This window comes from Zootermopsis nevadensis, unplaced genomic scaffold (genome assembly GCF_977971745.1).
Source record: "Zootermopsis nevadensis isolate Lab colony 2312 unplaced genomic scaffold, Znev_1.0 Znev_ptg000019l, whole genome shotgun sequence".
Classification (NCBI taxonomy): domain Eukaryota; kingdom Metazoa; phylum Arthropoda; class Insecta; order Blattodea; family Termopsidae; genus Zootermopsis; species Zootermopsis nevadensis.
Genome location: NW_028259151.1, coordinates 10917775 through 10945488, shown reverse-complemented (window position 1 = coordinate 10945488; position 27714 = coordinate 10917775). Strand labels below are relative to the sequence as shown.

The following is a 27714-nucleotide window of genomic DNA, read 5'->3' as shown; positions in this document are numbered from 1 at the left end:
TCAATTAGATCAAACCTAGTGTATGCCTCTTGATGTGTAGAATACGTTTACAAAGACTGACTCCAATAAAATAGAAAATATACAAAGAAAATTTGCCAATTTCTGTTATAATTATTTTTAAGTTTGGTATTTTACACAATTATGATTTAATTCTTTTATATTTTAGAACACTTTATTCCTAAGAATGATATGTGGATGTTTTATTTCATACTAATGTTTTCAGGGGCAAAATCAGTTGCCATTCTGTCATGGACACTGTTGGTATTTGTGGGCCTACAAGGTAAATAAAAGAATTTTCAGCTTTCGGTGTGAGCAGTGCAGTATGACAGTCTTTCAGCCAGGTGTGTTATTGCTGCAAATGATGTGCAGATTTCTAAACATTTGTTTGCAAACACATTGTCTCCCTTGAGGATGTCATCTCGTTACATAAAGGTGTCTTGTTTAGTTTTAAGTTTTCTCTTATTTTCAGTGTTTTGTATGTACCTTATCTTCTTGTGCTAATTCTGTAATAATTGGCTGTTGAATAAGCATGGTGTAATAAAAAATTGAATTGTTATTGCTGCTGCTGTTCTTATCATCGTCATCATCATTATCGTGATCCTTATTGTTATTCCATATATTGTTGCTGTTGTTGTTGCAGAATGTTGTATTTTGTTTAAATTGTGATTTGCTTTTACTGCTGTCTTAACAGAAGAAATGGTACTACATTTTAGCCCAGTGTAAGAAAACAAACAGGTAATTGGAGGCTAAGGCCATTGAAAATGAAAGACCACAAGACATCGTACTCTGCTCTATATGCCGGATGTGCTGTAAGTGCACCTGCATCTCAATTTTATTTTGTGGCTGTCTATGAATGTTTCTTCCAGCAAACTTGCACTCCAAGGAAGACCTTGCTCGTGAAGAGTCAGTTTCTGCGTGTCGTTGTCTGGCCCTGCAGTGCAGTGATGCTGGTGCATTAGAAGGTCTGTTACAGCATCTCTTTGACGTATTCCACGGCAGTGAAGGGAAGCTTACTGTAGCAACACACAAGATGAGTGTTCTTCAGGTAAGACATTGGTATCACCTGTCTTACAATGCAGGCTTCTCAGCATTGGCCTTACCTCTTCTGTAAACTTATAAAAAATTGTAAAAATCCACAAACTTGGCCTGTTTTGTTTTTAGGTAACTTTAATATGGCTTCCACCTCAGTGACGTTGAAACTGCTACTGAGGCGTCATGGGTATACTCTTTAGTTGATGCTACATTCAGTAGATAACATGACAATACAGTGTATGATTGAAAATTGGTTGTGGTGTGATTTGGGTGTCAGTGCAATTTCAGCAGCTTTACCCTGGTCTCAGCATATAACTGCAATTTATGTGCTGAGACTTCCAGTTTCTGTGCTTTAATCATAATTTACTTTATGTATTGTTGCTATATCTTGTGTATATTTGACTGGAAATCTGAAAATAAGACTTGTTTCTCTAAGGTAGAAATTTATATATGACTGAAAGCATGAAATTTAATGTTCAGCTAAGGGTGTCCTATCAGCTCAGGCTTAGGGAGTATTGAAATTTAGGCAGAATATGTACTTTGCCAGCCTAATTATGGATATAATTTAGATTATGGTGAATACACAGGTCATCAGTTTGGACCAACAGAGAACCCCTTTATGTTTCAGAGTCAGATTTATAACTGACAGGAATCATAAATTTCCCAAGAATTGAAAAAATATTGTGGCAGTGGGAGATATGCTGTAGTTTGTTCAGTGTGTTTGAAATTGTTGTTGCTGCTGAATAAAATATTTTTCAGATACGTCAAACATATACTTCTAACATGTAATGTTATTTCAGTGAATTAATTAATACATAATTTCAAGTGAACCAATATAAGAAATAAGTTTCATAAAAGCACTAATTGTGACTGTGATTACTGTGTTGTCAGGGTGCAGGCAGTTTGAGTTGCAATGCAGTGACGACTGGCTACAGTTCACAGAGGCTGGCTACTGTTGCAGCACACCATTTTATTAAAGTGTTGGATGTAGAAGGTGAGAGCACTAAGAATTGCCACACTAAAGAAATGTGAATTGGAAGAAGCAATTGCTACAGCAGTCTTACTCAGCAAATGCATGTTAACTTGGTTTTCTCAGAGCGTGTCTTTTTAAACACACTTTTGTTATTTATTTGATGTTAAGACATTTGATTAATATTGGACAAATGAAAATGAATTTGAACATTACAATTTTGCAAGTGGTGTTTTAACACCATCGCTTTTTATTGTTGCTTTAGAATGTTCTGTCTGGAAAGTTCAAGAGAATCTGTAAAAGATAGAATCACATGATTTTAATCAGGCACTTATTGGCAGAGATTTCATAAGGAGAACATAAATGCAATAAAAACAGTACAAAACATGCATACAGGTAAAATAGCAAATGTATGAAAATGTCACATAATGAAAACCAAAACCAGCAATGAAGGCATAATCAATGTAAAACTAACTTAAAAATGTGCCAAAATGTAAGTATCTTGGAACAAACATAAATAAGGATATGGATGAAAGTATGAGAAGAATAAATTTGTGAAATTCATGTTATTCTCTTAGGATGGTATTATCCTATTTATCCCATCTGGTCTGCTTTATATGATCGTGAATTGTGAGCACTTATCTATGTAAAGCACAGTGATAAATAATGTATGATGTATCACCTATTTTGCATTCATTAAGTCTGCTTTTTCCCCCTTTAGCGTGCTTATGGGTTTCTGTTGGTTCTCGGAATAAACTAATTGTTTTAAGAAAATGATACTTGTAATTGAGATGCATAATTTTTTATTTGACAGGTACAAACTGAGTGTTTGAAAATGGAGTGGGAAAGAAAAGATTTGGACCTAAAAGAAATTACTGAAATGGAGAATTTAGGAATTGTAGAATTAGGAATTTAGTGATATATACAGGTCCATAAGTATTGTTTGTACAGTGAAATTATTGAGGCAGTGAAGAGCTAGGATGCAGGAGACAACAAATACAGACAGAATTTTGATTGGAAATTTAATGAAAAGTGGCTAATTGGAAGGCTAAGTAGGCGATGGGATGATAATATCAAGGTGGGTGTTAGGAAAGTAATTTCTGAGGATAGAACTGGCCTGGAATGATTTATATTTTTGAGGTATGGTATTGGGTATGTTGAACCTAAGGATTCTGCTACTAGCGATTGAGACAAATATGTAGGTATGTTGTTGAGTGCTGTATTGTACTCTTACATGCTGTGAAATGTTACTCCATGGATCTCAATGAAATACCCACCCTTTTATGTGACTTCTAGGTTCATTACCAACTTCAGTGGGAGCCCACCGCTGATCCGTGCCCTGAGCCTGATGAATCTGGCCAGCACACTTCCAGCCTAGTTCCTTAAGTTCTATTTTAATATTATCCTCTGCCTCCATATATATGAGGAGGTTAAAAAGTAGTGTTGTAATACCTCCACTACAACACGTCTCCAAAGCATGGTGTGTAATAAGTACCAGGGACAACTTTTACCTCCCATTTTTGTCTAAAATATTATTTTCCCCATGTGTGTATATATAAATCAGAGTGATTGTATCTGTGTGTATGTGGACCGTATAATGCCACATTCCTCTCCGCATCTGATCTGATACCATTTTGTTACAGACATTCTAGAGGAAATACTGAAGTTTTGTTTATTGATACTTACTGTTAACAGTTCATAATGTCTTTGTCTTCTACATTTGTTTCAGTTCATGAAAAGACCCTGATTGAAGCTTTAGAAATGCTGTCGTTATGGTGTAATAAATTCAACAATGAAGTGCCAAAGGATGTAATGGATTGGTTGAAGGTATAGTGTCACAGTTTTGTATTTGTTTTGTTTATAAAATAAGCAAACAAACTATTAAACACTATAAAAAAGACACTAGTGCCATACACGTTTCAACCTCAAGAGGTCATCATCAGTGGCAACAGGGAAATTAATTTAATCAAAATGGTTTAGAAAACAAATAATGAAGTAGAGTATTTTACAAAAGCATATCAAGCATCACTACACTAGATGTTGGTATTCACAGGAGTTGAACTCTGCACTTTGCTATTGATCCGATGGTCTGATGGCCATAGCTGGTCTGCGGCCTGCCGTGGTCGCGTCGTCCGTACCTGTGAACTCCAACAATGGATGATACACAGCGCTGTTAATTCTGTAGAACACTCTGATTACTCTTAAATTTGCTGTTTTAGTGACATCTATAAAATAAGAGATTACACGCAGTGCAAAATCCCTTTTTTCAATTCCTTACACAATACATGCATGGAGTCAGTTCTAATATTGTGAAGAATGGATAGAAAATTCACTCACCCTAGGTAATATTGTTCTTTATAGCATTTGCCAAACACTTTGGTTCATACTCTTTCATTTTACATGGTGGTGGCTCTACGTGTCAATATGGAAACATTTTCTGTTTGCCTTTACAGTGCCACATGGACCTGTGTGCTTTGTTTCCATTTCAGGGAAAGAGGGGCTCTGTGAAAGTTGTCACACTTCACAACATACTCCTTGTTCTCAAACCCCTGTGATAGTTTCAAAAGCACTCTTTCCTCCCAGTGGTTCAGCACAGTCATCAGGCCCCTGTGATTTCCTTTGTAAACATGAGAAGCCAGTCATGCTGTTGTACAGGGATAAAACTTTTAGAGAGGATTAGAAGGCATATATTGTTTTAACTGAGCTCTGCCCTTAAAATGTGACCCAGGGGATTAACATTCCAACTGTTCCCAGGATGGGTCTGATTGGAGGAGTGGATCTTAGTCAGGACTTTCTTTTTAAACGTTTTATTTTTTATTGTTGAAGAGTAGGAATCAGTGAAGGAGAAAGTACTTGTCTTTTGCATAACTGATGAATAATGTGCATGAGCTCAAGCATTCGTGGCAACTGAGTTTAATGAATTCTTCTCGGGCTACCAGCCGAGTAAGGTGGTTTAATTGAGAAAACATCAGTGTTTCAAGAACCATCTTCATCCTTGTCCTCAGGGTGCTGAAGTTCAGTACTCAACTCAGGAATTTAATGTGTGTGAATTACTGTGTATGTGCCTTACAGAATTTTAAGGTATGTGAATTGCATATACAGTAAATCCATGTCCAGTGCTGAGGACATATTTCTCAAAAGCGGTGTTGTTCCGATGAATCTGTGTTTGATAAACTTGATACTGTATGGATTAATGGGATGTAGGAATCTGGCCATGGAAAGTGGAAGAAACAAACTGCATGATGTAATAATAAAGTATTGTTAGGATGTGAAGCAAAATATGAACAGAAACTTGGATTTTAAAATATTGGTGGAATGTTAGGCGAACTGCTGTTGCACTCATATCACTGTGAAACTTGTCAGGAATCTCTGTTTTCTCATCTAGTGTCATAACCTTGCAACTTTTCTTTTCTTTGTTATCATTATTACATTTACATTTTTATTCAATTTAATGGTGTCTAAGGGCAGTATCATATACAGTATAATGGGAAAAGAATATGACACATGTTAACATGGTCACAGCATAAGTGAGACCGAGACTGTGGGCTCCATGGTTTGTGAAATAAAGGCGGTTAAAGCCGCTGAAGGAGGAAATCGTGGGAGGTAGACGTTGAGGGATGACATTTGAGTTGAAAATTTTATTTATACCCTGACAGAGGTTAAAAATTGTTTATACAAATACATTTGTAAAAGCTAAATTTTCTGTAGTTACTTAGGAAGTAGCATTTTCATGTGCTACTACAGCATTAGGCATGCCATGTATAATCAAATTTTCCGTGTTCTAAAAAAACTAATTTGCATTTATTTTCATGCATGAAATCAAATCCACATTGGACAAACCCTCATTGTAGGAGAGTTTACTGTTGTAAAATAGTGAACAATATAATGATGCTGTTATTTTTTGTGGAGTTTTTTGAGGGGGCAGAGAAAAAGTTTTCAAACTAAAAAACCTATAATTTTCACGATTATGGGGTAAATGTGTGTGTGTGAGGGGGATGCATGTGTGCACGTGCACATATATATCAAATCTTTGTCAGGCTAGGAAGAATGTAGAGTGAGTGTGTTCAGTAATACAGTGCTGCTGGAAGAGGTAACTGAATCCACAAATGGTAAATTAACTGGGGACTGGATACAATTTTGTGGTGGCTTTCATAATTCTTATTCACTTCTGAATATTGGTAGGATGAGATGGGTAGAACTTCTAGCATGTCTGGTGAAATGAGAATTGTATATGATTTTTGAACATGAAATGTCTTGACCAGATGATGGAAGATTCTGTACATTGGAGTTTTGATCCACACAGAATATAATATGTTTTAATTTGTTGATAATTGCAGAAAGGTCCAGGTTTGAAGACTTCAACAGCAGCTGTGCGCACTGCGTACATTGAATGTATGTCTGCTTGCTTGCATGGGAACACACTGGCCCAAGGGATTGAACTTATACCACTTTTGCTGAAGACAGTGGAGAAGGCAGTTGCTCAGCCAGCACAGGTTTGTGCAAAATAATTCAGTATAACTTATGGCTGAAATTGTATTAGTTTTTGTGTGTTATTTGAATATGTCCATGAAATCAAGGCATGGCCATGTCTGTCTGTCTGTCTGTATGATTCAACCCTGGAACTGCTGGAAGGAGTTGGATGGAATTTGACATGGACATTTCAGTTTTCTGCAGTTGGTGATAGCATGGCAGATGAATGATGGATCTTAGGGAGGTGGGCTGTGAGGATGGTAAATGGACGGAGTTGGCTCAGGATTGTGTCCGGTGGCGAGCTGTGGTGTTGGACCTGCAGGTTCTTGCTACCAGGGAATTAGTTGGTTAGTTAGGATAGAGTGAGGTAGGAAGGGCTAGGCTGTGTTTGGATAAGCTAGATCTTGCTAGGATGGGTTGGGCTTGGCCAGACTTGATACGGCCAGGCATTTATATGTGATGCTAGATGAGGCTCATTTAGGCTAAGATGGGCTGCATTGGGCTATATTAGGCTAGGGTAAATCAGGATGTGAGTGTGTGGATTGGTCTCTGGTCACCCATAGTAGTGTCCAGTAGCAGGCTTTTGTGTACAAAGTAATGGACCATGAAATTCAATAAGGGACAGGGAATGTCGTGACTATCTGACTTCCTACTGTCTTCTCAAGATGGAAGCTGCTTCGAGTAGGTCGTTATATATTCATGATTTGTGTTCTTACCTTGACAGGTTCCTCTTGTGACTGAGGCCTTGTATGCTGCTTGTTTGTTGCTCAAGATGGCAGCAGCTGATATTGGTGCAGACAAAAAATTGGACAACCTTTGGAGTGTTGTACTAGACATGAACAAACAGCTTTTTGTTTCTGAAAAATTTCTTACTCTTGCTTCCGATGAAGGTGCGTACAGGTTATTAGATCAGGTAGGCCTGCTCTGTTGAATTATGCTTTGCATTACTCTGTATTGTGTAACTTATTTTCTTTACTGCAGTATGGTATTTTCAGCACACACAATAGTACTTGTTCATGCTCTCTTATTTTATGTGGCATGCTCCAAAGAGATGTATACACACACACACACAGTGAATGAAGTAGACATTCATCAGAACTGGCACTTTGTGAATTAGTGAATACAGTGCAGGTGTTCAAAATGACTGCCATTAGCTTTATGGCATTGTGAGCAATTGACATGCAGCCATTCTACATGAAAAGTCTCTGCTAGGAAGGCAGTGCAAGACTGTTCAGTTTCTTGCTGGAGCCCTTGAAGTGTTGCTGACTTTGTGCTGTACATTGCATCCTCCAATAAAAAGTCAGGTGTGGTTAAATCTGGGAATTGGGGGGGGGGGGGGGGGTTAGTCAACAGATCTGCTTCCTGTCCATCGGTCAGGAAAAGTTGTCAAGGTAGGCCCTGATGCCATGATGGTAATGTGGGGGTGCCCTGTCTTGTTGATACCACATATTGTCATCTCCATACAGCTGATGAAGAGTGGGAACAATGTTTTCTTGAAGCATGTTGAAGTACACAGCAGCAGTGTCTGTCCTATTATACCTTTAGATGACACCACACCAGATTGAAAGTCCTGGCAAATTCACTGCCTTGTCAACATGAACATTTAGATTTTCAGAAGACCATTGTACATAATTATGTTGGTTAACTGTCAATGCATCTTATATGTTGCCTCATCAGTCCAAACCTCACCACCTTTCTTTGAATTCATTCACAGAACACAAGTCTGCAGTTAAGATCATCTTCAGTCATTGCATGCAATAATGTTGCCATATAGAATTTCCACATAGCTATAGCTAGATTAATTTTGAGATATGTTAGTCAGTGAATCTAAATTGTTTATATGCACATTTTATTTATTCATTGAATTTGGATGTCTCCTAATTTTTAAATAAAATTAAAAGTGGAAAACTTGTTTTATTTGGCAACAGTTTATAGGGTTAACACGGACTGTTCATTGAAATCTTAGTAGGTTAGAGGTGAAACATATGACTGGACAAACAGGCCATCCATCCCAGTATGTGTTTATTTTATGCATTCTTTGTCAATAAGACTTCATCATTACAATTCTGTATTTAAAATGCTGGGAATTAGTTTTGAGGTATACCTCACCATTGCATAAATTGCAAAGAATTTATTAAGCAACTGGAACTGCTGTAGTTTTGTGTGGAAAACATCACAAGGGAGCTATGAAACTGCTGAAGCCGTATGCAATCTTATTTAAAGTTGCCCTTTCTGTTTCAGCCCTGTACCATGTGATGCAGCTGTGTGAGCGGCTGCTTCTGGATCATGCTCACAGGCTAAATGGCAAGGCTAATCCACTACACAAAGGAATTATTTTCTGTTTGACTGCACCAAGTTCTTCTCTCCGTTTACGTTGTCGCCCTGTGGTGAAAAAGTTGGTTTCTGTGTTGGGGGGAACCCAGCTTGCACGTTCTTTACTCAAAGAATTTACCAGATTTCTAGAAACAGCCAAAATCCAGTCTGGAGAATCTGTTAAGGAAAACAAAGACGGACCAGATACAGGCTCAGGTGGAGGAGGGGAAATAACTGCAAAGGTGGCTGTGAACTGCATTATCACATTTTGCTCAGGAAGCAACTTAGTGCCAGAAGATGCTCAGCTTCTTGCTCTGGACAGCCTCATCAGCTGCCATCACCCAGCTATTGGTATGTGAATGAAATTTAATAGGGTCGTTTTCCTGTTGCAGCTTAATTTTGTATGGTATTTGGAGTTCTAATCAGGGTGTTTAAAGTGAAGTAAAAAAAAAAAAATTTCCTTAAATACTTAACCCTTGAATAAGCTTCATACCCCATTTTTTTTAAGAAATTAAGAGTAAAACAAGTTGTGGACTTATTGACATTTTTAAGTGTTCATACATTATGTCCTGAAATTTTGTTGTGACCTTTGCTTATTTCATTGTCCCATAAGTAGTGTTCTCCATGGTGTTGAGCTCATTAGAAGTGTTGCTGCTTAGTTTCTGAGCTCTCTGATAGACATTCATTGCTTGTACTGTTGTTTCTGTGTGGCTTTAAATGGCTGATTTGTTCAACAGTTGCAACGTCAGTGTCAGTCCTCCAGATAGAATAATTTGATATGTGTTGCTGCTTTGATGTCTTTTTTCACTTCTTCTGTTCTAGCTTTTTAAAATAAGGATCCTGTAGAAACTTGAGCATGCTTCAGGATGTTTTTGCTGCACATATTTGTTCCAGTCCAGTTTGATCTACCCTGATTCTTATACGTGTACAATTATGCCTTTCGCAGTAACATTAGGAAGTGTCTTGTGTTTAGAATGCTGTGCGGTGGCAGGTTTCTGTCTCCACAGAAACACGCATCATTACGATGCACCATTGCCTCTTGTTGCTACTACAACGGTTTCTTCTCACTTCAGTGCTTACAGCTGTATTTAAGGGTATTTCATAATACAAGGGTGTTTAATCAGCATTATCAGGATTGGTATGTGATGTCAGAAATGAAATAACTGAACAGCAAGGGACTTCACAATTTACATTATTGAAGAACTGACAACTGTCAATATTTCATGTTTACATAATATACTGCTGAAGATATGTTTCCTTAATTCCTTAATTTGATTGAAAACTTGTGGTTTTGTATTTTATCCCGTGGCCTTTTAAACCTTCCAGCACTGCGGATTTAAAATATTTAAGTCCGTCTGAGCTCATGGTGTTAATAGTCATATTGGTACTCACAGGAACTGAGAGTTATTTTAATCAGTTGCAGCTTCCCCAAACTTATGGCTGAAATTGTTGAAATACTTGAAACTGGATCCGTATGAATTCATCAGACTCTCTGAAGAGAATATAAAGAAAATCTTTATTGAAGAGTATAGTGCATCTCCAGTAAGTACTTTATATATATTTTCATTAATTTTCAGAAAATTGTATCAGTTTGACTAAATTTGTTGAATGAAATTAACTGGAATGTGCTGTAGATTAGTGTAACCTCAGTTTATTTTGAATATTTGTGTTCCAGTGCATGGAGAACTCTTTGCAGACAGTAGTCCGCTTGAATCCAGATGTTGTTCTTCCACTTCTGGTTACATTTGTCATCAAGCAATTAAGTGATCCTTCTATTCTTCTTGTTACTAAAGATGAATACTTCACATTCCTAACACCAGAAGGTGAACTTTATGACAAGAGTGTATTATCAGGGTAAGATACTTTGAATGAGCATGTGCTGAACTCGTCAGTTGGAGCAAAATACCATGTTTTCTCACACTTCTGTTTTAGAGTTTAATGTATCAACTTTTTACTTAATACTTGTTTGTTTGTTCACTCCTCACTTTTGCGCACACTTCGTAAGTGTTCATTTTAAGGTTCAGTTTGTCTGTGTAGTTATTGCACTCATGTTTTTAAAAACCAAGAATTCCATTCATCTTGTTAGTCAGCTGATATACGATATTTTCTAAAGTATTAGGCACGCTTTGAACGTTGTTAGTTATTGTGGCACTACTAGATGTGGTTTGGTATGGAGGTAAAGCAGAAAGTGTTTTTGTAATGGTACTTCCTGTGCCACAATAACTAACAAGGTTCAGAATGTTTAAAAACATGAGTGCCCTCTCACATACAACAAAATTGGTCATGTTTAAAAACACTACTTTGTATGGTTAAGGAGTCATACTGCTCAGATATTTTTCCATATTTTTACCGTATCACAAATATAAGAAACCGTAAGGTGCAAGCATTGTCCGAATTCAACTGCATACATAAAATTGTCATGGGCACTTGTGAACACTTCTGCCTGCACCTTGCTGCATATGGGTGGTGATCCCTGTTCTTGGCTATTAGCTGTATCGTAAAATAAACCATAAATAAAAGAAAAAATATTTGGAAGAAACAGTTGTCAGAATTATGGCTAATGGATGTGGAAAATGTGCTGGGTTAGATTAGGTTAGGTTAGTTTTAATGTGAGATAATACTGTATTTTTAATATGCATGACTATTTTGCGTCATATAGGAAGGATAGTGAAAATGAGCTGAATGTGAAGAATGTGAAACGGGAGAGTAAAGTGTATTCGTACAAGGAGCAACTGGAGGAGTTGCAGCTACGAAGAGAATTGGAGGAGAAACGGAGGAAACAAGGAAAACTGAAGGAACCTCAGCTGACACCAAAACAAAAGGAAACTCTGAGACTTCAGTTGCAGAGGGAAAGTGCAATACGTGCAAGATTGACTGAGGTAACTTGGCTTTCTTTCTGTTTTTGCGGTATAATTTTTTTATCATTGGGCTGTTAACATGTTCTGGCGCCCAGTGTCATCCTACAGGTATATGTCTAAGAATTTTTAAAGTTAAACTATGAAGTGTTCTGAAGCTTAATGTTTACATTTTTGTGCTTCTTTTGAACTAATCATTGCAGTTTGCTATCTAGAGTTCCAGATAAACTGTAGGCTATTAATGTTGAACCAATCTTCCCTCTACTGAAGTTTCAAAGTAATCAGCCTAACAGTGTAGTTTACATACCTTACCATACCTATGCACCTTTTCAATCAACTCTGGCGTTCGAATCGTTTTTGCTGGGCCAGGATGTTCATCTTCCAATGATTCTCTTCCATGGCGGAAATGGTTATGCCATTCAAAAACACGTATATGAGACAGACAATTATCTCCGTACACTTGCTTCATCATTCGAAACGTTTCCATGGCACTTTTGCCCAGCCGAACACAAAATTTGATATTCACTGTTTGTTCCATTCTTGCTTCACAACACACACACAAGAGAGACGTCTGTTTCACCTCACACTACGTTCTCAAATGGCAGCAATGTATGATGACCTTCAGTGTAGCACTCTAGGAACAATACCTCTTTGGGTTCATATTCACTTCTGTTAGATGGCAGCACCAGTTCATGCCTCATAACACCAGTCCCGTTTTCCAGTTGCCGCACTGTGTATGACAGTGAAAACTGGCCCACAGAAGGCAGATGAGTTCAATGCTGCAGGTGTTCTGCTAAAAACAAGGAAACACGGACAGAATGTAGGCATTCAAAACCCAATGTTAGAATGTGTGATGATCCCTGCTTCAGCGTGTACCATACATAATTGTATTTTTTAGATTTTCCAACACTATGCTGGGGAAAGCAATTTGCTAGAAATGTTTTGGGTTTGTCTGGTGTGATTTCCAAAACAGTACACATCTTATTTTTTCAGTTTTTTTTACTGATTTTTAGTTGTTATGAAACAAACAAATATCAGGGTATATCTGGTCAGATAATAGTGAGATCATGTTCGTGCTATGGGCGTGGTACGAAAAGTTGCCATAGTTGGATATTTGGGGCAGGAGGAACTTTACACTACACCCAAAAACATCAGTCTACATATTATTGCTAATCCTTACTTCTTTTGTGCCAACATCACAATTACTTAGCAATAAACAGAGCCAAAGCTGTCCCGCTATTTGCTATGTAAGCGCTTGTGGGGAGAGTTGGTGTACTGTGTACTTGTTCTTAACCTCGGTGCTTGATAGGGGTGAGTGGTCATTGTCATGCCTAGGCTGCACTTTACCCCCGGAAAGGACCCTGGTACCCACGATAGAAGGCTGGGTTGGCCCCAGAGCTGGTCTGGATGCAGAGGCTAGAGGAAATGACCTCCCCACCTATGTTGGGGATCGAATTTTTGTCATCCAGTTTGTAGTCAGTCATTATACTGACTGAGCTACCCCAGCTCCCGCAATAAACAGAGCACCACTTATAAAAAGAACACTTGATAGTTTTGTGCAGAAACACACAACGTGGGTGACGTGACATGAGTATATGTTTGTGAGACGGTAATAGTGTTTAGTAATGGCATAGAACACATTTGCATAGTCAGCATCCCATCCCATCTCATCCACATGCACCCCACACAACTCGTGGCACATCATAGTACAGTTGTTTTTTAGAGTAAGGAAAAGACGAGGCACAGAAAGTCTTATCTGATTAGTGGAATGGAATGCTGCTTTTGGTTAGATAAGGAGTGCTCAGCATGGTGCAGTTTCCTTTCTGCTCTTGTATCAGCAATTGTGGAACAAGTTTGAAACATTCCAAAATACTTATTTAAAATGATTTCGCATGAGATCTAAGAATTCTTATGCTTCCAGCTATTTCAAAAATAGTCATTAAACTGTCATTTCACATTAAGTTGCCCTCATGAAAGCTGTCCAGGAAGCTCATTAATTATGACAGACATCTGTCTTTCTGTAAAGTGCAGAAAGTACTCTTCTTTCTTAACCTGCAATTCATTAGTACACGAATTCTGAGATTGCGTTAAAGAAACTTCTTTGTGTGGTAAAGTATTAAAAGTTTGTTTTACAATTTTTCCAGCTGAATAAAAGGCTTGAGAATGTGGTGTCAATGATAAAGGCAGCAGCAAATGATAGTGGTGAAGAACTGTCACTATACTTTCAAGATCTTCTGCCACATATCTTGAAGGATCTGCAGTCTCCATTAGCCGCGCCGTATCTATCTGCATTGTATATAGATCTCAGGAAATGTGTTTCCTTCACCAGCAGGCATAAATATCTAGGTAAAGCCTGCCTGTGGGATTCATTTGGCTCACAATGTGGTTCACTGGGTAGATATTGGAGTTCAACTTTGTACTCTTGTTTACAGGTGATCTTATTGCACACGTGACTCTCCGACTTCAAGCCCCTTGTTGTGATCTTGATGCACGTTGGGAAGATGAAGATTTGAGTGTAGCTGTGACTCGCACCATTACAGCTCTGCATAAAGCAACTGTGAGGCCGCGACGGACGACAAGTGCTGACACTCCGCGAACATACCTAACAGCCCCAGCTTTCTGTTACGTTTTCCCTTTGATACGTTTTGCTCTGCTGTCTGCATTTGCAAAGGCAGATGATTCATTGGTAATTTCTGGGCTCCAGATCATTTCTGAACATGTGCAGATGAGAGGAAGTGCAGATAATACACAAGAGAAGGATTGCTATCATCCTGATTTGCTCCCAAGAAAGCAAATGTTTGAACTCCTTATAGAAATGATAAGTGAGTTAATAAATGTTGGTATTGCATGTATATATATGACAGTTCATTGTAAAAGAGTTAAAACAGCTACTACATTTGTTGTAGTCAAAATTCATTCTATTCAAAATTGTCTGATGACTTAGAAGTATTTTATGTTATTTAATTTGTTTTGATAAGAATCCATTCTATTTAAATTTGGCTAGTGACTTGTGAATATTTAAAATCACTCTTGGAAAATTGGCCAGTGACATGAATATTTAGAGAATTTTTAGGCACATTCCCAAATAAATGTTGAAAAATGGAGCTATTAGCTTTGCTTGTTTTGTAATTTGTGTCATTATGCATCAGAATCTATGCATGTTGCCTTAAGATCCAGAAAATGCAAGTTTCTGGTAGCAGCAACATTTGGCTGCTGTGTAATTATTTGAGGGGTGACATCGGCCTGGCTATAAGGAGGAGGGGGAGTGAGATACATGGAAATAGGCAGGAAATGCAGTATGTAGAATGAAGATAGGAAAGAATGAATTAATATACAGAAGTTGAAATAAAAGAAATAGGCTGTGCTTTCCATATTGGTATACAAGGGCATACCTTTTGTGGCCAGGAAAGCCTGCACGATAAGCTGTAGTTGAGTGTCTCAGGGTAACATTCAGGCAGAGCAGCTATAATGCCTGGCACATCTTACAGGCTGTCACTCTACTAAGCAAAGTAGTTCCAGCTCTGGAGATCCTTCCCCTGATTGCCTTTATTCCCCTTATCAGCACGGCCGTCAATCACATCGGTAGGGTGCTGTTCAGGCATGACATCAAGTCTCTGGCTTGCGATTTCAGACTCAAGGTGTGTACATCATACCCTGTGAATGTGGTCAATTCTACATGAGCAGACTGGCCATTCCATTGAGACCAGGATAAAGGAGTATCAGTAGCACATCTGTCTGGAGAATTCAGACAGATTGACCATGGCCAAACACAGCATAAGCTTGAGCTGTTGAATTCAATATCTGGCCACCAGCATACTCTGCACCAAATCCAGATACACAAACCATATGATAAGAAAAGCCATTCAAATTGAGTTACGCCCTAACAACATGGAACCAAGAACATAGGAAACTTCCGCCATGGATTCAGTGCTTGTTTCCTAGCACTCGTTATCTTCTTAGGCCACTGATCCAGCCCCAGCCAGTTCCTTCATTCTTCTCTCACTCCATCTCCACCCTTTAAATTGTTGTTATTTATTTCATATCTTCATCCAGTATTCCCATTTATTACTTCATCTTCCATTTGATTTGTATTTTTGTACACTTCCATGTGTTTCATTGTATGGCCTCGCAGATATCTGCCTCTTCTTCCATTGCCTTCCTCCTGCTGCCTACCCTCACTCTGGTCTGCCTTACCAACGTGCGCCTCTGTGGCTACTCATTCTCATGATGGAGGCAGTAATCTCCTGAAACATCTGTCATTATCCTCCAGGCTACATAGTGCAGCATCCTTGAAGTCTTGCCATCAGCATTTGCATTTCAAAAGTCTAGTTACTGTAAGTGGTTGTTAATCTAGAGTGTGCGATGTTGGAATTTTTTTAATTCCCACGTAATTATTTAAAAAAATAAACACAAAAAGTGAATATGACAACAGTAGCCTCTGTTTGCTGCTTCAAGAGACTGAGTACAGACAAGGTGGTGAGTCATGCCTGAAAGTCAAACTCTAGGATATTACCAGGCTACTCACTGCTCTGCTAGTACAAAGCAAACAGATGCTACCATTGAGAATGCATGACAAACTTTATTGAAAGTATTATGCACCCACCCATGTGCTGCACTCAAGCGCACACTACTAATATATGTTTACAGTTTCAGTCTCATATATTTTAGAATTAAGGTTGAGAATAGAAGTTTAATGATCTTGAAAACTTTACAAAATCATGTGATGTTCATTTTGGTAGCATTAAAATGACACTTCATTCACCTTTGTCTCTTTAACATTCTGCATAATATTTGCACTTGAAGATTACTCAGTCATAAACCACTTGTTCAAAATTTATGGAGACTAACATTTGACTCTACAGGGATGCCCATTACTTTCCACTGGATGAGAGTTTATGCATCGGTCGATATGACACGGAATGACTGGCATTTCAAATCATTACAAGTGAATGTGAAGAAAAAGAGTTTGGTTTGCTGATTGATTTGGATTGTGGGTCAGTTTGTGAAAGAACAAAATGTCATAATTTTTGCTTATGTGTATGGTTATAATCGTACCTGTAAGCCATGTGTGAGTAGAAGGATTTTGGTGGAAGCAGTCCTTTGTACCTTCTATTTAAATTGTTCTTTGCCTTCTTATAATATACAGGTTGTACTGGTGGTCGCATTCAGCAGCAAGCAGGCTCTGCTCTGCTTGACGTTGCAGCGTCAGGCTGTGGAGCTGCTGGTTGTGCGCGGGCTAGTGTGGATGAGATAGACAGTTTGCTTGCTGCATTGCAGAATCCATCAGCAGTGGTGCGTGATGCAGCTCTTAGGGTGAGTGCACGTAGGATTGTAAGACAACTTTAATGCAGCTTTACTTACGAATGTATGCTTTTCTTTTTCTAGAAACGCACTAATCCTCTGAAGTGAGGAGGTAGTGATAATTTTTAATTATTTTTAAAAAGTATGTTTAAGAAGTTGGGTTGAATTGAGAAGTTATACTTATTTCACCTTCCATTGTTAACTATTTTAATGACACATGTTTTATATCAGTTTTGGTGTTTGTGTGTTTTCCAGCAAAAATTATGCTGAGAATGGCACACAAATGATCATAACTTACAAAACCAGTTTCATCACAATCAGACTTTTATGTTCATCTCCTGTTTCTGTTTAATGTTGATCAGTGGTTGAACTGTTGCTGATCCCTTCTATTTTGCCGCACTCCTGTCTCTCATTTTTTGCCAGTTCTTTCTTCCTGATGTCTTCTAGTACATGGCTGACCTGCTTGGCCTGGGTCATCCTATGAGTCTCCTTTTAAATTTTAAGTCTAAGACTCTTCCCAGTATTCTTGTTCTGTCCTTTCTGTTTTCAAGGTTGAGCCGTTCTAACCATTTCTCTCATAACTCTACTAATACATTTTGATTTTTAGATTTTTTTATGAAGTTTTTATTCCTAATTTTATCCCTTGTTTATTTTTTCCTTCAGTACATCTAAACAATTTTTTCCCATGCCTTTCTTGCTTTTTTTAAATCATGTTAGAATTAGTTTAAAATATGTTGTATAAATTAATGTTATGCAATCGTGTTGGGATTTATCTGTTCCATATTATTCCACTTATAATTTGATAGAATTTAGGATTATTTTGTACTTTTATATTGATTTCCCCATTGGTTTGCCCCGAATTTTTTTCACGGTCAAAGATGGGGACCGTATGCTCCTCCAAAACATTGACATCTACCAGTTTGCATGGCACCAGAACCCAAAAGAACATCATAAATGAATTTGTCTATTTATTTAACCATTTGTGTCTAGATTCCTTTAAATTCAAATTGTCACTATCTTGTAAGATTTGAAGTTTTCACAGCGATGAGTATGAAGATTTCTGTCTTCTGGGTTGTTGCGCTGTGTAGACTGGTCGATGTTAACCAACGTTTCAGAGGTCATACTGCCTCCGTCACCAGGGCGATGAATATGCCAATTGGGTGTGTGGGACCTGCTCCCATTGGGTCGGGGCAGGCTACTCCATTCACAGTCTGGCTCCTATAAACCTAGCCCCACACACCCTATTGGCATATTCATCACCCTGATGATGGAGGCAGTATGACCTCTGAAACGTTGGTTAACATCGACCAGACTACACAGCGCAACAACCCAGAAGACAGAAATCTTCTGTCACTGTCTTATCAAGTTCACTCTCGGTCAAGACCACTTAATGAAATGATGGGAAGAGAGTCTTGTAACTGTGATAAACCAATTAAAATGCAATAAGCTTGCACATTTTAATTACTGTTACCAGATTTTTGGACATTACTCATCATCTGCTATTTCAAATGTAATGCAGTGTTTTGGCAACTGAATCGATTTCACATACAAAGAGCTCTTTCTGGGTAACTCAACTGAGAACTTATTCTGCAACTTTACACTGAAAGCAGAGCAGTTGTCCTGCATAGCCTGTGTTTATTGTCTTTGTTTGCTTGTCTTATGTTACAGGGTTTGATTGCTATGGTTGGTGCCTTTCCAACTTTGAAAGAAGATTATAACCAAGCGTTACGACTTATAAGGAGGATTTGGGTTGCACAGTTTGATGTTTGTGAAGAGAATAGGTGAGAAGTGCAGAAACTTGCTTTAATGTGATTTATGAATTTTAATGAATTCCAATTACTGAATGGAAAATTTTACAATTTTTTTAAGGGAGGAAATTTTGGCTTACTTTGACGCAAATTGAGTTTGCATTTTAAATATGACCTACATATGACTGTTTGGTATACATTTGTATACATACATACATACATACATAAATCTTTATTACATTCCATGGATCCATAAGTTAGTCAGATGACAATAGGATGTAGAATAAGTCATAATAATACAATACATGTCACAAAAATACAAACAAAGGATTCACATGAAGTAGAGATAAGTTACAAATAAATCCACCCATTATATCCAATAGATAAATTACGACTTACTTGGTTGTGTCATGGGGCATTCCCATTGTCTTAGGTTGTACGTTTGCTGTTCCCCAGCATTTCATTTTATATTTAGTCAGATCATCAAATAAGGCAGGAGGTGATAAGAAGTTATCCATGTACGTCTTATGTCTCTGCCTGCCATTTTTGACAAGTAATTTGCTGTAGCATGTGTTGTCACGCAATTTGCAAATATTTCTTCCAAAACGTTTGTGTTTTGTCTGAAATTTATACTTTATTTATACTTCCTTTGTTCAGAGCCAAATATTCTGAGTAGGTATCATTCAAGAAGTGAAAACATTTCTCAATTTCCATAGTCATAGATTGGATTTGTTTTTGTCAGCAGCACTATCATTGTTTGAAAAGTGTAGGTGGAATACAGGGAAATGATATATTTAGTCAGAGTCCTTGCTGTGGTATTCGATTGCCACATTCTGTCTTTTACCAGGTATGTCATCAGTGAACTGTTGCTCACCATTGTTAGGACTCTGCCTGTTGTCTCCACTTGGACACCCCTTCAAATGCAAGTAGGGGTAGTGTCATCTTGTCACAATCCTTGTCATCGTCATTTTTTGTGCGGGTTACGGTCGTATTCACCGTTTGTCTAGCCTGTCAGGCTACCAGAATTGCTGGAGTTACGCTCTTGTACAACCAAACTGTTCTTGCCTCGACACATACAGCATGAAGTTTTTTAGGCTGTGGCTGTATGAATAACTTGTAATCTTTCCCTGTTGACACTTACTGTACACTTTACACATCCAATCTGATTCAGATTATCAAATGAACTTTGTCATATTGGAGGGAGTGGCATGAAATTGACGTCCTGAGGAATGCAGCAGAATAGTTAGGCTATGCATATATTTCTTAATTTGTTTGTAGTATATTGTAAATGGTGTATATTTCGCTTTTACCTGCAGAGACCTGGCTGTAAAACTGTGGGCTGTGGCAGAGCTGCAACTTCCAGCTGCTCTTTGTGATGAGTTGCTTAATGATGTGATCCACCCAGTGGATGAGGTTCAGCAGGCTGGAGCACAGGCTCTTGCTGCCTTACTGAAACAGGAAACAGGCCTCATCGATCATGTCCTGGAGCAGTTGCTTGTAATCTATCATGAAAAGCTTGCAGTAAGAAAATATTTTATTATATTACTGTGAAGTTGCAGAAAGTGTTGTGTACATCTTCCACTGTTGGTAGCTACAATAGACGAGAGAATGCAATATAAAAATGAAATGTTTAATTAATCTCTGTATTGGTCAGAACAGACTTTACCTCCATGCCCTCTTTATCATCAAGACTTGGTGTTCAGGCAAAGGTGTGAATATATATTCATTGTTGTTGTTGTTTTAGATCTTACCTCCCAAACTGGATAGTTTTGGTCGTGTTGTTGAACAGCCTGTGGACATGTGGGAGCCACGCAGTGGTGTGGCCCTTGCACTTGCCCAGATTGCTCCCCTTCTCACTCCAAAATCTGTCTCTCATCTCATCACATTTTTTGTGTCAGTGGGGCTTGGAGATAGAAGCCCTGAGGTCAGAAAGAATATGCTGGCAGCGGCTCTAGCTGCTGTAGATCTGCATGGCAAGGTGAGTGTCTTGCAGTGGCAATTGTAGGGTCCAGCCCATACACCGGCTACTCGACTGAAGGTTTTGTGTCTTGTCTCTGCCTATAGACAAATAGTGGGATAGTACCTTACAATAGGCCAAGTCCACTTCTTTTCACATCCTTTGTAATTCATCTTTCAGAATCATTATACTATTCATGGTGTATAACCTATGCTTTTGAGAAAGTGTTATTAAAAAACCTATGACTTGCTCATTTTATTAGATTGTTGATGAAATTTTGTTTACGCTCAAGTTCGGATAATGTCAGCCGTCCATATTTTGCTTGCTACTCCTGCCATAATAAATATACACAAAGAAATCATTGCACTATATACTAAGAATACAGCTGAAATAATTGGTGTTCAGTTTTATGTGGCCCACAGCCCAGTACATTTGGTACTAAATATTCTTGCTAAGAGAGGTTACTTTCTCCATTACTGGACTCTGCATAATCATGATACACAGGGTCCTTTGTGTGTTTACTGGCTTTGTATTAGGTACCAATTTTATTGCAGGAAACTGTGAACAGTCTTCTGCCTGTTTTTGAGGAATTTCTGGATAAAGCACCAGATTCAGGAAGTTTTGATGCCATACGGCAGTCTGTGGTGATTCTGATGGGTTCCCTGGCCAGGCATTTGGAGCGAGATGATCGTAAAGTGAAGCCAATTGTTGGAAAACTTATCGATGCTTTGTCAACACCATCACAGCAGGTATGCAGTTATGACGTGCCTCGTCGTTATGTATAAGAATAAATTTTTCTGCCTTCTGCTTCCATAAATTCGCCTTTAGTGCACTTGCTACCTTTAATGCAGTAGAATAGAAAAGTGGGATTAATATGGAAAAGAGATGTAAAATATGCTGTTGGCCTGATATTTTGAGGAACTAGTATGATGAAGAATGATTTATCCTCAAAGTCTACATTTTATCCAAAAAATTCTTGATCATAATTACAGTAATTACTATACATTTTATTTTAGGATTTTTTGCACTTTACAGCATTTAAATGTTGGTGCAAACCTGAATCTAGAATGTAGCAGATAAAAATTACTTTTGTTGGCATCTTTCAGTTGTTTAATGTCATTGTATGGTTTTGTTCGTATTGTTTGCTTACTTCCTGCGACACTTGTCAGATTATTTGAAACAGCCCAATTTGTTCAGATTTTCATAGCAAATTAATATTACAGTTTTATCTTGGACTGTTTATAATGTTAAATTGTTGCTGCCTTGTGTAAGAAACTGTTTTGATAACTAGGATATAAATTTAATTGTTTCAGTACAGTATGGTTTAAGAAGAATCTGGATGAAGAATGAGCATTTTCACATGTTATTCATAAGAATAAAGCATTTTGCTGTGTTGTGATGTTCCTGTATCATGGATACATTTGTTACAGGTACAGGAGGCTGTGGCCAATTGTCTTCCTCCACTTGTTCCTGCAATCAAAGATGATGCTCCACATTTAGTCCAAAAGTTGCTTCATCAATTACTAGAATCTGAGAATTATGGTGAGAGAAAAGGAGCAGCATATGGGTTGGCAGGATTGGTTAAGGGGATGGGTATTCTTGCCCTTAAACAACTTGATATCATGAATACTTTGACAACTGCCATTCAAAACAAGAAAAACTTTCGCCACAGAGAAGGTAATAGATGTTTATGTCTTTTAAAATATTTATTGTTGATCAAAACATAATTTGGTTGATATGGTAATATTGTTTTCCCTGAAGTTTGTATTGTGTGTGACTATGGTAAATTAAAAGCTGGTTGATGTAGGAAGCCAAGCCAGTAAAGTAATGAAAGTATTTAAGTCTTAATAGATGTTGAAGTGGGAAACAGTTGGGAAATATATCATGTGCCCAAATTTAATCAACAAGATATACTTATTTATTTGTCATTTGTGTAACGGTGCTTTCAGTAGCTTGCTACATGGTGGCAAATTATGGAAAGATTAATGAATAATGAACTGGGAAGATTGTGAGAGGAAGTGATTGCGGCCTAATGTAAGGTACTACCTTGCCATTCACCTGAAGAAACTGAAAACCTCAGTCAGTATTCCCAGTCCGCTGAAAACTTAAGTGGGAGAACTAACTGTGAATTTCTTTGAGTCTCTCACTCTTTTATTTATTGTTAAAGGTTTAATTAGCAAGGCAGAAAAGACTAAAACATAATATTTTAACAGTAGAACCTATTGCCATCGCAGAACTCTTTATTTGCTTGTAGATTGATTCATACAGCTGTGCATTGTCAGTAATGTTCTTTTCACAACTTTGTACTCCAAAGATGTTTCTTGTTGATTAATTCACTACAACTTTCTTGAAATCACTCAAAAATATTGCATGCTGACAGAACTGAAGGCCCTTCTTTGTTTTTTGAGCACAGCAGTAAGGTTTGTTCACTTTCATCAAACTTTTCTGTTTTTGCTTGTTTGCATTTTGCAGAATGTTCCTCCCCTACCTCTAACAAAATTTTTCATATGCTGATGTGCCCAACTGTTTTGCTATAGCCACTCATGAAACTTCTGGCTGTCCAACTGTGCTTAATTTTGAACAATATCTGCATATAACATTGCTTAAACTGTGTGGTAACAACATACAGAGCATACTGTTGACATATCTTGTACATACAATTGTAGTTTTAACACTGTAAGCAATTATTTGTTACATTTGGCCATACGTATGTTTCAGGTGCACTGTTTGCATTTGAGATGCTGTGCAACATGCTCGGCAGATTGTTTGAACCATATATAGTTCATGTTCTGCCACATTTATTGTTGTGTTTTGGAGATGGAAGTCAATATGTCCGTGATGCTACAGATGACACGGCTCGCGTTGTCATGAGCAAACTTTCTGCTCATGGAGTGAAGTTGGTGTTGCCATCTCTGCTGGCAGCCTTGGAAGAGGACTCGTGGAGGACAAAAACTGGTGAATGCTCACATAATTTGTCATTTGTGCATGCAGTTGCCTATCCCTGTACTTATTTTTGGGAGAATTAGATTCAGTATGTTTTTTTCCTGGACAGTTTTGTAACTTCACCTTTGTATTGTAATTAAATAATGGTCACGTGTGCTTTAAAATATATGTGGTATAAATTAATGCAGAGTGACTGTGTGATGATTATGTGTGTTTAGTTATGGACGTGCTATACCATTGAAAATATGGTACCAATAAAATTAGTACCTATATTCTGGAAACATTTTCTTCCCAAAGTTCTATGGAGAAGCATGAAATTATTTTGGATTTTTTTTTTAATTTTGTGCTTGTCTTATTTCAGTTTATCCTGCTCTTCAGAAGGAATGTCAAATTTGAGATGTATTGGATGCCATACACACTTTATAATTTAATTTATGGTTTTTATGAGGGTGTTTTATAGTTCTCTACAGTCTGACTACATGAATGTAAGGATAAGTAGCGTGGATCCACCCTGATTTACATGGTATTCATATTTCTGGATGATAAAATTCAAAGCAAGGGTGAAACATTTGTTGTGAAATTCAAGTGTTCAAAATGGAGTTTACATTCCTGAACAGTATATTTCAATTTGAACTTGGTTATCGTGTTCTTTTCTAGGCAAGTTTGCAGTCCTGCAGAACCCTCTGTCTGTACAAATGTCACAACTCAATAATGGCCTAATTTGTTTTATAAGACTCGATATTAGGACTTTTACTAGAATTTGTTGTCACATTCCAATTTTGGTTGATGTTGGAAAACAGTTACTGGCACTCTACGTACATTTCTGTAGTTGGAAGTGACTGATTGGCTGGATGGGGAATTTCCCATCTGGATAATTCTCTCGTGGGAAACGTCAGGCATTGAATGGAATGCATGTGAAGTCACATAAATCTGAAGACATAAATCAAGTTCTGTACCTATATTGTCATTCCTGACTTGTTACAAATCATTGATTTCCATGGTTTTCTGTAAATGCAGCAGTTTATGTTCTGGAGAAACAACTTTATGATTTTAGGGTCTGTGGAGTTGCTGGGAGCAATGGCTTATTGCGCCCCCAAACAACTGTCTTCCTGTCTGCCGAGTATCGTTCCCAAGTTAATTGAAGTTTTGAGTGACTCTCATGTAAAGGTTCAAAGGGCTGGAGCACAGGCTCTGAAACTCATTGGTTCTGTCATACGTAACCCAGAAATTCAAGGTGAGTTTACAATGACGTTAATGTTTTAAACAATTATAAACGCAATTTACATTTCCAAGTCAGGATCTACCTTATAATCCATTTCTTTGTTAGTGAACACAAATATGATACTTGCTTTAATGCAACACACCATAATTTAAATTGTGAAAAGTAAGTATTTTTGCACATCAGTTTATATAATCCATTGATCAGCTTTTGCTACAGCAAACAGATATTGGTTTTTAAGTGTTCTTGGGTATCTTTATTTGTAATCTTTTACACTTTTTGTTATAAGCACAAGATAGAAAAGAATGGATTAATTGATTGTAATAACATTTTCATTGAGATCTTCTTGGAAAAGATCTAACAAAATATGATGTGCAGTATCATTTTTAGTAAGCATTTGGAGATGAAAGGTGCACTGTGTCCAGACAAAAGCAACACACCCATGAGGTGTGGAATTGAGTATGGAGTTAAATAATTAACATATCTGCAATTTTGGTATAAAATTATGTTTATAAGGTAGTAGTTAAAAATGTCGCAACTGTGTAAAACTTTTGTTAGTTAATAATAAGTCCTTTAAAAGAAAAAAATAACATCAATAATACTGTTAAATAACAACACCAGTCTGTAACTTAGTTAGAATTGTAAGAAATGTAACAATTATGACTTGACTGGGATGTTGTTATGTTGACATCTGCTGACTCCAGAATACCATTGCGTTGTATTGGATCTTTAATTTACATCACCTGAAAGTGAACGTCATATTGACAACGCAAGTTTTGTGTCAGTAACAAGTGCTGCAGTGCTTTATAGCATGTTGTTGTTTGTGCTTTGTAGCGATTGTTCCTGTGCTGCTGGAGGCGCTGCAAGACCCGTCAAACAAAACTGCCACTTGCTTACAAACTCTTCTGGATACACAGTTTGTGCACTTTATTGATGCACCGTCTTTGGCTCTCATTATGCCAGTTGTGCAGCGCGCGTTTATGGATCGTTCTACGGAAACGCGGAAAATGGCTGCCCAGATCATTGGCAATATGTACTCCTTAACTGACCAGAAAGATCTGACTCCCTACTTGCCCACTATCATACCTGGTCTTAAAACGTCTCTGCTTGACCCGGTGCCAGAGGTAAATCTTACTTTTATATGCTGTGTGCATTCATCTCAGGTTTTTTGTGTATTGATATGGTTTGCTGTTACAATTCTTGTTTGCTTATACATGTGTATTCTGATGTACTTGTTGTGTATTTCTGGAAAATACCACATAAAACAGGAATACATACATTTAAAACATTTTACATAAATTCTGTGTCGACATTCTTCCATTTAAGGGTTATATTCTTGAGCAGGTATTTTTCAGTAGTGACACAGGCATGAGTTAAGTGAACTCATTACAAGATTGTGATTGTACTACTATGGCGTAACAGCCCAAAATCGAGCCCTAGCCTCCTCAGCACAGGCATTAGCCTGTTCATTTGTGACAAAGTTTAGTGACGGTTCGGAATTTAGTGCTTGCTTTTGTAGATCTGCCATTGACGTTTCAATCGCGAAACACTCTTCCATTTTGGTTGCAGGTTCGCAGTGTCTCAGCAAGAGCTCTTGGAGCTATGGTGCGTGGAATGGGTGAATCGAGTTTTGAAGATTTGCTTCCGTGGTTGATGCAGACACTCACATCAGAAACAAGTTCTGTAGATCGTTCAGGCGCCGCCCAGGGTCTTAGTGAAGTTGTAGGTGGACTTGGTGTTGAGAAACTGCACAGATTGATGCCAGGTAGTGTACAGTATGAGCAGCTCTTCTTTTACATGGGGCACTCGTTTTGTTGGTAGTTTTCTTGCATTCATTGTTGCACTAACTGGATGCAATATTGCAATGACTTTTTTTTATTGTAGAACTTTTTCAGTTTGTGTTGGAAAGGTTTCATGGGACATGCTGGAGCAGGTTGTTCTGAGCATTTTTCATTTCCTATCGTTCACACCACTTTATTTATACCTGTGGGGCCATAAAAGAAGCATTTGTTAGTTTATCTCACCAAGAAATCTAGAGGACACATGTGGAAAACATCACAAATTTTATGCACGGCATACCCATGACTTTATTTGAAGTCTTTAAAATATGTAGCCATTAAATTGAAGCGTGCCTTAATTATGATGGCATACACTTATAAGTGTAAGATTTAATATGGCTGTCTTCTGTGTTGTTGCTGTGTAGTCTGTTAGAAGTTTACTGACATTTCAGAGGTGCTTACTACCTCTGTCATCAGGGTGTTCATCGCTTTAAAGATGGAGGCTGCAAGCACCTGTGAAATGTCGGTAAACTTCTACCAGATTATGTCACAAGCCAGTGCCTTGACTCTCAGGATCCTCCAAGTTTAATTTTGTTATTGAAGAATTATTATATTTTCTTGATTTTAAGATGCACGTATTTTCACATTTTAAAATTTCTGGAATCAGGTTGCATATACATTTGATGACATCTGAGAAATGTTATTGAAAAATTATATTGTGTGACAAGCAAAATCTTTGTAATGGGACATTAAACACAAGGATTGCAACAAAGTAGATTGTGATATTATTAATACACAGACTTTTGTGTTTGAATATTGACATTTCCTATTGTAATATACATATTTTTTCCCCTGAAAACCACTTGCTAAATCAAGGATGTGTCTTAAAATCAAGGAAATATGATACCTCTACTGGAGGATGTAGTACTGGAAACACAACAGACTATGTGGTTTATCCATGATGTAGCTCCTGCTCATTTTACCTGCAATGTAAAGAAGTTTGTGAACTCTCACTACCCAGTGGGTAGAATGAAACAGACTGGTTTTGTGGCCTCATCTTCTGTCATGTCTACCGACTTCTACCTGTGGGACCATCTGAAGGGTATAGCTTACTCGAAAATAGTCAAC

The 27714-nt window shown here is 37.8% G+C and overlaps 1 protein-coding gene across 1 annotated transcript in view; it reads left to right on the top strand.

Moving 5' to 3' along the window:
* Window positions 1-27714, top strand: part of l(3)80Fj (lethal (3) 80Fj) — a 55243-nt gene that overhangs the window by 10621 nt on the left and 16908 nt on the right. Inside the window, exons 6-26 of the mRNA XM_087351325.1 lie at window positions 867-1045; window positions 1924-2026; window positions 3732-3829; window positions 6340-6495; window positions 7197-7362; window positions 8714-9136; window positions 10203-10327; window positions 10461-10639; window positions 11445-11664; window positions 13785-13986; window positions 14073-14462; window positions 16787-16953; window positions 18610-18722; window positions 20006-20210; window positions 20434-20667; window positions 21201-21395; window positions 22077-22323; window positions 23365-23601; window positions 24644-24823; window positions 25643-25932; window positions 26378-26573. Of these exons, the coding sequence (XP_087207451.1) occupies window positions 867-1045; window positions 1924-2026; window positions 3732-3829; window positions 6340-6495; window positions 7197-7362; window positions 8714-9136; window positions 10203-10327; window positions 10461-10639; window positions 11445-11664; window positions 13785-13986; window positions 14073-14462; window positions 16787-16953; window positions 18610-18722; window positions 20006-20210; window positions 20434-20667; window positions 21201-21395; window positions 22077-22323; window positions 23365-23601; window positions 24644-24823; window positions 25643-25932; window positions 26378-26573 (4305 nt within the window). The remainder of the gene's footprint in view (window positions 1-866; window positions 1046-1923; window positions 2027-3731; window positions 3830-6339; window positions 6496-7196; window positions 7363-8713; window positions 9137-10202; window positions 10328-10460; window positions 10640-11444; window positions 11665-13784; window positions 13987-14072; window positions 14463-16786; window positions 16954-18609; window positions 18723-20005; window positions 20211-20433; window positions 20668-21200; window positions 21396-22076; window positions 22324-23364; window positions 23602-24643; window positions 24824-25642; window positions 25933-26377; window positions 26574-27714) is intronic.